The sequence below is a fragment of the Notothenia rossii genome (assembly GCF_949606895.1).
Source record: "Notothenia rossii genome assembly, chromosome: 6".
NCBI classification, from domain to species: domain Eukaryota; kingdom Metazoa; phylum Chordata; class Actinopteri; order Perciformes; family Nototheniidae; genus Notothenia; species Notothenia rossii.
The window spans coordinates 11,705,782-11,716,164 of record NC_136909.1 but is presented as its reverse complement, the minus strand read 5'-3'; the positions used below and the strand labels follow the sequence as shown (position 1 = coordinate 11,716,164).

Here is a 10,383-nt window from a genome sequence, read left to right as displayed (position 1 = left end):
GGCCCTAGACACTCCCCCTCCGTGACGGAGTGAACTCCGTGGAGTGACACATGAGGCTCCCTCCTGTCAGATGGAGGGAGTAAATACAGCGGCAAGCTTTGGGACAAACTCCCCTCTCTCCGGCAGAAACAGGCAATGCCGTAACGGCTACAACGGTTTCAAATCAGCATCTCTTTGACAAAAAATGTAAATGAATAACTCAAATAAAACTCCAAACATCTTTGATTGTGTTACTTTTTTGTAAAGCTCTTAGTTTTAAACCTGATGTTTATAAGCTTCTTAGTGTTTGCAACAGTCTGTAAATATACACAATTTTATAATAAAATGCACACATTTACCTTTTTCTAGACTAAACACAGGTATGATCCTAAGTAAAAAAAAAATGAGGTTATCATGAGGTTGTTAACATCGCAATTTATCACTATCGTTTAGTGGTTTTGCAAAGAATTAACCACTCTGTTTTTGTACCATTCTGCGTTGAAGCACCTTCTCTTTGCCCAAATAATCTACTAGCGGTCTCCTTTTTTCTGATAGTTAGCTGTACAGCTTTAACCGCCTCAATGTCCCGACAGCAAACCTCCATGCAGTTGGAACCAGCCTGTTTCGGTTCAACAACGGCGGCGGTGGGGTCGGCGGTGGTTTTGACAGTTTCTGCGGCCGCAGACTAGAGCTGCTGCTTTTGGGTTCATCTGGCTTCGCTGTTTGAAGAAGGTCCAGCCTCCGGAGATGTGGATGTCAGGGATGTGACCTTCCAGTTGTTAAATTTAAGTTTAGATTGACCGTATTTAGTTTTCTTTTGCGCTGGTTCTTCTGACATGTTTGCAAGTGTATATATTCTTTATATCTCTAGGTTAACGGCTGACACACACAGCAGAACAACGTAACAAATACAGTAAACAACGTAACAAATAAACAAATCTAAGCTTTTTTATTGGTTGTAATTTACATGGATACATTTGAATGGTGTGACAATGTCCTATTTGATTGGGTTAAAATGTACATATTCTTCCTGTTATGTCTGCCTGCTTTATTTTACCTAATGCAAAGTGACCTGCTCCATCGAAATCGTTCGCATTGACCCGAAGACACATTTTGATTCCTAGCTTTCTAATGAGATCAGGATTGTTTTTGTACTCCAAATATTAAGCAAAATATGTTCACATTATATAATGACTGTTACAGAGTCATCGTTTTTAGAAAAAGGCCTTTAAAGTGTTTCTCTTCTCTGGAATCCATCGATCTGATTGATTATTAGCGGAGCAAATGATCAAAAATACTACGGAGGGAAGATATTTTCGTTTGGATTACTGCACTCACGGGAAACACCGGCTGTTGTTATGCCTGTTGTGACGTTAAATTACTCAGTTCTCCGCTTGTAATTATGCCGTTACAAACTTCAAACCTGTATTTATCATCTGCATTTGCCGAAACAAGTTTAATATTCTGAAAGCCAAGACTTTGTTTATTTGAAATCAGATGAAAACGAACTGTAAAGGGCCCTGCCGTGTTATCTATGATTACTATGCCTTACATTCATAATTTCAGCGGGAGGGAGGGGGAGCGGCGCTGCGGAAGAGCAGAGTGGCCAGTGAGAGGCGAGCTGTGGTCTTCCCTTTACAAGCTTAAAAAATGCGTGTAGCTAATGAGATTGAATATATATAACAATACAAAATAACAAAATATACACAGCTAGATCAGATCGCGTTTTAGATGCGACTTTAGAGTAGAGGGGAATTATTGAAACGGGATTTGTACAGTGTTCCGCGCCGCGTGTATATACGTGTGTGTTTGTGTATTTTTGCGTTAGTGTGTATTGTGTTTGTTTCCCGGGGAAAAGACTCACGAGAAACACCGGCTGTTGTTATGCCTGCAGTGACGTTAAATTACTCCGTTCTCCGCTTGTAATTATGCCTTACAAGCTTCAAAGTTGTAGGCCTATTTATCATCTGAATTTGCCGAAACAAGTTTAATGTACTGAAAGCCAAGACTTTGCTTATTTGAAATCAGATAAAAACAAACTGTAACGGACCCTGCCGTGTTATCTATGATTACTATACACCTTACATTCATAATTTCAGCGGGAGGGAGGGGGAGCGGCGCTGAGGAACAGCAGAGTGGCGAGTGAGAGCTGTCATCTTCCCTTTACAAGCTTCAAACATGCCTGAAGCTAGTGAGACTGAATATAACAATCAAAAATAACAAAATGTACACAGCTAGATCAGATCGCGTTTTAGATGCGACTTTAGAGTAGAGGGGAATTATTGAAACGGGATTTGTACAGTTTTCCGCGGCATCTGCTGCTGCGAAAATGTGGGGCAGGGCTGAAAAGTGGGGGGGCCAATGGCCCCCTGGCCCCCCTGCTTCCGGCGCCCTTGGCTGGTCTATGCTGGTTTTAGCTGGTAGTTAAGCTGGTCTATGCTGGTTTTAGCTGGTAGTTAAGCTGGCCTATGCTGGTGAAGCTGGTAGTTAAACTCGTCGTGAAGCTGGTATTTATGCTGGTCTACCAGCAGTCTTGCTGGCGAAACTGAAACAGACACAGACAGACAGAGAGGGCGGGACACGGGGGAACGGCAAGACGGCAGTGGTTGAATCAAATCAAATCAAGTTTTATTTATATAGCACATTTAAAAGCGATTTTTGGTCGAGCCAAAGTGCTGTACATGTAATAAAAACACATTACTACAATCACAATAAAAGACAATCATTTACAACAGAAATATAAAAAACCCTAGGGTCTGGGCCGACCTCACATGGAGGGGCAGAGTGTTCCAGAGCCTGGAGCCAGCTGCTGCGAAGGCTCGGTGCCCTCTGGTTCTGAGCCTGGTCTTGAGCACTATCAGCAACAGCTGACCAGCAGACCTTGAAGCTCGGGGTGTAGCGATGGAGGAGTTTGGCTATATAGGCAGGAGCCAGCCCATTAAGGGCTTTGAAAACAAAAAAAAGGATTTTAAAATCAATTCTGAACCGAATTGAAAGCCAGTGAGGCCAGAATTGGGTTGATGTGGTCACCAGTCAGAAGACGTGCAGCTGCGTTTTGGACTAGCTGCAGGCGTCTAATTGACGCCTGGTCCATACCCACATACAGAGCGTTGCAGTAATCCAGTCTTGAGGTAACAAAGGCATTAATAACCCTTTCTAGGTAATTAAAAGATAAATACGACTTGGTTTTGGCCAATAGTCTTATTTTAAAAAAGCAGGATTTGACTACGGTGCTGACCTGCTTGTCAAATGTAAAAGTGCTAGTGAAGGTCACTCCAAGGTTCATGACAGAGAGGGGATGTTTTCATTGAGAGACCTCAGAATATCAACCGGAGAGGCTGGAGGTTGGGTTCCAAAAAAGATGACCTCAGTCTTGCTCTTGTTGAGGTTGAGGAAGTTTTTGCTCAGCCAGGATTTTATCTCTATCAAGCAGTCCATCAACTGCAGATAGATCTGTACATCGTCGGCGTAGCAGTGGAAGGGAATATTGTGTTTAGTGAGAATTGAACCTAGGGGCAGTATGTACAGTAAAAAGAGGATGGGGCCCAGGATAGAGCCTTGGGGAACCCCACAGGTAAGAGGGGCTTTAGCAGAGGAGAAGGCACCTAGCTGCACTGAGAAGCTACGGTCTGTCAGGTAGGACCTGAACCATGCAAGGGCAGAGCCTGTGATGCCTGCGGACTGTTCAAGCCGTGACAACAGGATGCTATGGTCCACAGTGGCAAAGGCAGCTGTCAGGTCTAACAGCACCAGGACAGCTGGGCTACCTGAGTCGGCGGCTAGGAGCAGATCATTAACAACTCTTATAAGGGCTGTTTCAGTTCTTTGCATGGGTTTGAAGTTTTCTGAAACTTTTCATGAATGCCATGAGTGGTTAAGAAAGACTGCAGCTGGACATAGACTACTCACTCCAGGGCTTTAGATAAAAAAGGTAGCTGGGAGGTGGGCCTAGAATTTGCCAGAATGGAGGGGTCGAGATTTTTCTTTTTAAGTAGTGGCTGGACCACGGCATGTTTGAAGGCAGCTGGGACACATCCTGAGCTAAGAGAGGTGTTTATAAGTAATAAAATACTTGCTCCAACTGATTTGAAAACATCTCTGAGAAAGCGAGAGGGAATGCTGTCTGAGGTGCAGTTTGTCGGCCGCAAGTGCTTGACTACATCCGAGAGAGAAGAGAGGGATACAGGCTCAAAGTGGTTGAGGACAGCAGGACACAGAAAAGGAGCAGGATCTGGGGTAGCATTAGTGTGGGCTAGCCTAAGTGCAGATACTTTTTCAATACAAAATTGGAAAGGCAAGCACGAAGGATTTCTAGGGAGTCAAGGGGTTAATCGAACGCACAACGCACAGGGGCACGTGATTCGACTCCTGCGGAAGGGATCGAAGTTGTAAACAGAACCGGTAAATGGTCTGAGATACGCGTTGCTGCACATATTTCATCCACAGAGACAGACAGTCCAAACGGTATAAAACATTAAAACATGAAAACGTTTTCACTGGCGCTAACGGTCGGGGAGTGAAGATCAGTTGAAGTTGAGTAAAGTTGGAACGATATTGTCAGATTCAGATTTCACGGATCAATAACTCATGAACAAAACGTTGTTCAGACACAAAGTACGTCTCCTAAGTACCGTCGTAAGGTTGACAATGAACTACAATCACATTTTGATCAAAAAAAGCCAATACGTGCTGTCCTCCAAACTGGACACATTACTATAGGCGCGTTCACACCGCAGTACTTTTCCCACTTTAGTTCTGATATAGTTCCGAAATGTCGCGTTGACACCAAAAAGAGCCGGAACTAAAATTAGTTAATCAGAACCTTTTTTACCCCCTTTTCAGGGAGAAAAAGGTTCCTGTGTCTGATTGCCTGGGCGGAATGCAAACCATGCCCCGTCAAACTCCCAAAAACGTTTGTGAAGCCGCCATTTTATTATCATTATTAGCATTAGCATTAGCCCAGCGCAAAAACGCAGAGAGACTAATTTATGTCAACACAAAATAAAACATGGGAGCGGTGGAGATGAGGAGGTGTCGGCGTTCTGGCCTTTTACTCGGAAGGCTTCAGTAGAAGCTGCTGGGACTCCCAGCAGCTTCTACTGAAGCCAGTCCGGGGACTCCGGGGACTTCCGGCCGGGGATTTTGGGCGGCAGTATACGCCGTGAAGTTGTTTGCGGCCTGCCAGTAATCCCAAGGCAGAAGAAGATGAAGTGACGTCAGCGGCTTCATTTGCCTAATCCTCCCTCAGGGATTTATTCCGGTGTGAACGCGATCTGTATTTAGTTCATGAGAACTAAAGAGTTCTCATGAACTAAGTTCTGATGAACCTTTGTGAGAAAAGTACTGCGGTGTGAAAGCGCCTATAGGTCTCTATCTGCAGCCGGAGAAGAAATGAGTGCTCAGGGACCGTCTGCAAAGTGCAACTCCGAAAAAAGAGAATACAATAATATTCAATAACGTTACTATTATACAGTATATTACTACCAAACTCACTACACACATCAATAGTCTCCTGGTGGTCGGACTACAGCAGAGAGTTTGGAAGAATATGGTTTGGAATACATTTGGTGAATATTTATAGTCCGGTACCTGAAGTCCTTGATTAATTTAAGTTTAATTGACTCAAGTTTTCATAATGCTTTACTTACATTTTTAAAGGCAACCACTTTCCTCTATTTTTTAAAGTAGATTCAACTTATCCGGGCTTACAGTGTAGCGTTGTTTGCACACTATGTCAATGAAAAAGCTGCAACACTTTTTTTCAAGCCTAATACCGTTATGTGTGTTTATTGCATAGACTGTTTGTCGCATAGCCTGTGGCTGCCGCCGCTGCAATTGGGCTTATATTGTTTATACACCTGTGTTTGCGACCTTAATGTTTTTCTCTTCTGCTGCACTCTAAAAGCAAATGCCTTGGCTCAACAAAGAAAATCAACGCAACAGTTTGCATCAATGTTTATTGACTTAAGACAACTTCTAATGAAATTGTCTTAAAGCAACAAAGTTATTTGAGTTAGGGGAGAAGGCTTTTCCTCTACAATCAGGTGTTTTTAATTACCACTTACTTAATAATTGGTATTATAAACACAAGTTTTGAAGTTGATTACTCAAAAGATTAAGTTGTTCCGACTAGTTTTTACACACATGATTTAAAAGGAATTTTAAGTTGTATGTACTTAATTAACATCATTCGGGATACAAGTTTTTAAGTTGATTACTCCAAAAATTAAGTTGTTCTAACTTGTTTTACCGTATGATTTAAAAGGAATTTTAAGTTGTATGTACTTAATTACCATCATTGTGAACACACGTTTTTAAGTTGACAACCATTTATGAATTAAGTTGCTCCAAATATATTGTATTCAATCGTTTTTTTTCTTAGCTTTTTCATGTTTTTGCCATTAAAGAAAGAAATTAATTGATTCCACAACAAAAATATTAGGCAATTCACTTTTTATTTTGAACTGCAGTTGTTTATTTCAACACATGATGTTTCAATCAGGAGAGAATTCATTTTGTTTGAACATTTATTGACACATGCCATATGATAAAGTGCATGAACACCTGGGCTGAAGTCGAATAGTCCATTTAGCTTAGGAACCTTCCTAACGGAGTGAAATGACCCGGAAGTCCCTCAGTGGCAGCCATGATAAGTGCCTTTCGAATTCTCTAGAATGATAGGAAAGGAGGTTTCAAACTTCCTTTATAACCTCCTTTAGCTTAGGAACCACTGGACCTCCCTAACCGAAAGGAGAGGAGAAAATGCTGCCCCACAATGCCTTGCGGTGGTGCCATTTAAGGCGAGGGAATATTCGGTCGTTCACGGAAACAACCGATCATGGCAGACAAACGAAGATCATGTAAGTTACCGCTGCTCTCTTAAGCTTTTGCATTCTTAAGCCATAACTTGGCAACATGCTTATATGAAATGACTGTTGTGAAATTATCCAGGTAAAGTTAACATCGTACTAAAACCTTTATGCTCAGTTTGCATTAGGCTATTTAATTCTTAGCTTCCAGCGTTGTACCATGCAAGCCTAATATGATGTATTTATTTCAGTCACAGATGCTGAAACCCTTGCCTTAATTAGTGCAAGGGTTAAGCTGGAGCACCTGTTCAGTGGGAAACGAAATGCTGCCAAATTAGGCTGGGAGTAAATACATATATTTGTCTGATAAAATGTTTTAATAAATGTGCATGGTGAATTAAGATAATTTGTAACTAAAGGCAGGTTGTTAAAGAGATGGGTCTGGAGGGCCAGGTGACTGGTCCACAGACGTCAAAGAAATGGGACAAATTGAAAACAAAATACAAGGTAAAGCAAATCACATGGCTGGGCACTGTGGTGGGTTATTGTTTGTAGATATTATGCTACAGACTTAAACTGGCGACCCCAGCCTCCTATATTAAAATGTGAATTCGCTTTGTTATTTACACTTAACATTTAAGGCATAAGCAATTACACATTTAGAATTAGTACAATATTTCGTTTGGTGTGCACTTATATACAAACTAAGCACTCATATAACAAAGCACTTATATACTAACAAAGGACTGGCTTATCTAAAGCCAGTTGAGTAGCACTTGAAATGTTTTGGCTCTATGAAACCTGATTTACTTATGATTGTTTTCTTCAAGTTTGTATTTTCTTGGTCGAATGCACTTATTGTAAGTTGCTTTGGATAAAAGCGTCAGCTAAATGCAATGTAATGTGATTTTGCCCTCACTGCCCTTTAACTAACAGTCTGTTATCTGTGTTGTCAATAGGAGTTAAATAATCCCCCAACTGGGACAGGAACAGAGGGGGGAGAAGCCTCAGCAGATACCTGGCCATGGTTTGAGGCCATGCATGAGGCAATTGGGGGAAGGCCATCAATTCAGCCTCCCACCCTACAGTAGTTGCCTCATGCCCGTTGTCAAGCCATGGCCAGACTGCTGCTGAGGCCTCCACCTCTGCTGGAGAAGGGCCTTCCCAAGTTTCCCTCAGCAGTGAGGAGGAGCCTGTGCCCTCCACCAGCTCCCAACCACCAACGAAAGGCCAAGGCGGAGAAGCAGCGTGTTGGCCTTCCTGAAAAAGCAGGCAGAGAAGGACGAGGCCCGGGTTGCAGTGCTCTATGAGCAGAATGAGTGACTTCTGAAAGCGCTCAATGAGCAGAATGAGCGTCTTCTTCATATAATGTCAGAGCTTGTGAAAAATACAAATAAATGTTTAAGTTGATGATTTGGATAACACTCAAACAGTGCTTCAATAAACAAGCATTTTACATAAAAGGGAAAATTACACAAAAGCACCACATGTCATAGCAGCTTTTTCAAATACAATACAACAGTTACTTTCAACAATATTTGTGCTATAAATGCAAAATAATGACTGTTGTGTAATGACAAACACTACATGCAAAATGACACCCACTCCAGTGAAATGTATCAGCCAAATGTTTATTTAACAACCAAAAACTTGCTTCAGGGGGCTTTCTAATGTGTACGACACCCTCTGTCCTTAGACCCTTGCAGTCAATGAGGAACAACTCCCGAAAAAAAAAAAAACTTTTAACAGGGAGAAAACATGGAAGAAACCTCAGGGAAAGCAACAGAGCAGGGATCCCTCTCCCAGGACGGACAGACGTGCAATAGGTGTCGTATGTACAAATAAACATGACAAAAATTCAATATAACGGGGTGAACATCAACGAAAAAGATGGAGCTTAGTTGCTTCCAACTGGAACATGCTGCAGCAGGAGTAGCAACAATCCAAGCATGGCAACCTGGACCACAAGAGACACATAACATGCATTAGTAACATGTATTCATGGGGAATGATTGCATATTAAAAAAAATGAATGATGTAAGAAAGCCATTAATATACTTACTATAGACAAGTTTACGCGACAAACCACGGGTAGCGCCATAACCCTACACAAATGCACTTCATTTCCGCCGGAAGTCTTTTGCACAGCGTCTGTCGGTGTAAACCGGTGTAAACAGTCAGACGGGCACTGGTGTAAACACAGCGATTTCGATGCTAACAGTGATGCTAGCTTGGGAACACGATTCTACTTCTTTGACTGGAGATGGCGTTACTCTCCCCCACCCGAATTCAGTGCAAAACTGGGAGGATAACATGACGACGTGGCCCAGCATAACGTACAGCAAAATTTGCTCCTACTTCGTTCAATCCATGGCAATAGATGGAATTGTCTGTTGTTTACATAATGCACAATTTACATGATCTCTTTATGCTGTGCAATATATCATATGTGCCTGTACTGTTTGAGTGAAAATAAAGTTTGATGTAATTTAATTTCATTATTGCACTGTTATTGCATTACATATGTTCCTTAGAGTGCTACAATTTCTTTTAACACAGTTCATCATTCATATTAAGCTCATACTGTACATAAATAACACTGAATGAATTAATTGTTTAGAGGAAACTAAAGAAATGGCTTCAACAAGAAAGATCACATGTTTAATCCTAACAGGTATTACAAATTAAAATATAAAAGCAGCCCACACAATTACATCACTATGAAAATATTCATATATAATATTAAAAAATACAATGCATGCAGTATTTGTTGTGTTTATCTGTATTTAATGAACAACATGGCTGGGTGCTGGTTTGTGTTCGTAGCACTCTCTATCTAACCACTCGTTCAGGTGCTTTCTCGAGTGATTGCAACCAACTACCGCACACGTAGTTCCCGAACCACTTTTCTTCATGTTGTAATTGTTATATCCTCTTTGTCTCTGCGATATCAGTGCTTTGTCGGCACAACGGAGCTAGCTAGCAAAACAAACACAGTCCGCCAAAACGGAAGTGCATTGCATCGAAGGGAGGAGTTCAGGATGTAGAGCGGAAACGGCTCAATAACTTGTGTATATATGGAAATAATCATGTTCATTTAGGTGTGGAGGACGCTCATGTGGGGCTGAGACGTGTGCTGCCAGTCTGTCCCTATAGTGCTGACCAGCATGTTCATCCATCTGCACAGGTCCCTGTGGAGGTAGCAGATCCTCTCCCTCAGTTGGCTCCAGGATGTCTCTAGTAGTGATGCAGATGTTGTGGAGCACTGCACACACTGCTATCACCTTGGGGGAAAAGCTGTGATCCACTTCCAGGGCCTTGAAGAAGATCCCTCTCCACCGTGCCTTCATCATCCCAAAAGCCCTCTCTATAACCGATCGGGCTCTGGCATGGTGTCGGTTGAAGCGCGCCTCCACTCTACCCCTCAACGGTTCCCGGTACGGTATGATGAGGTTAAGAGGGTCCCTCAGGCACGGTTAACCTCCATCCCCACAATGTAATGGCCAGCTGGTGGGTAACAGCCCCTCACAAACACTGGACTGTTCCTGAGCACCCTGGTGTCGTGGACCGAACCAGGGTAGCCAACAAAAATGTC

The 10,383-nt window shown here is 42.3% G+C and overlaps 1 protein-coding gene and 1 long non-coding RNA gene across 4 annotated transcripts in view; both read left to right on the top strand.

Annotated features, from left to right (window-relative positions):
* tcn2 (transcobalamin II) overlaps nt 1-3,776 on the top strand; it is a gene marked incomplete at its 3' end in the record, with an annotated part of 6,409 nt that extends 2,633 nt beyond the window's left edge. Inside the window, 1 exon segment of the mRNA XM_079687103.1 lies at nt 3,699-3,776. Coding sequence (XP_079543229.1) covers nt 3,699-3,776 — 78 coding nt within the window.
* A 2,862-nt stretch (nt 3,777-6,638) lies between these two features.
* LOC307044770 lies at nt 6,639-9,206 on the top strand. 3 transcript variants are annotated; one of them, XR_013809685.1, is made up of 4 exons: nt 6,639-6,930; nt 7,040-7,133; nt 7,208-7,295; nt 7,748-9,206. It is a non-coding gene; the product is annotated as an uncharacterized lncRNA (long non-coding RNA). The 3 variants fall into 3 exon arrangements; XR_013809684.1 differs by having other exon boundaries at nt 6,639-6,839; nt 7,040-7,295; XR_013809686.1 differs by having other exon boundaries at nt 7,040-7,295.
* The last annotated feature ends 1,177 nt before the right edge of the window (nt 9,207-10,383 follow it).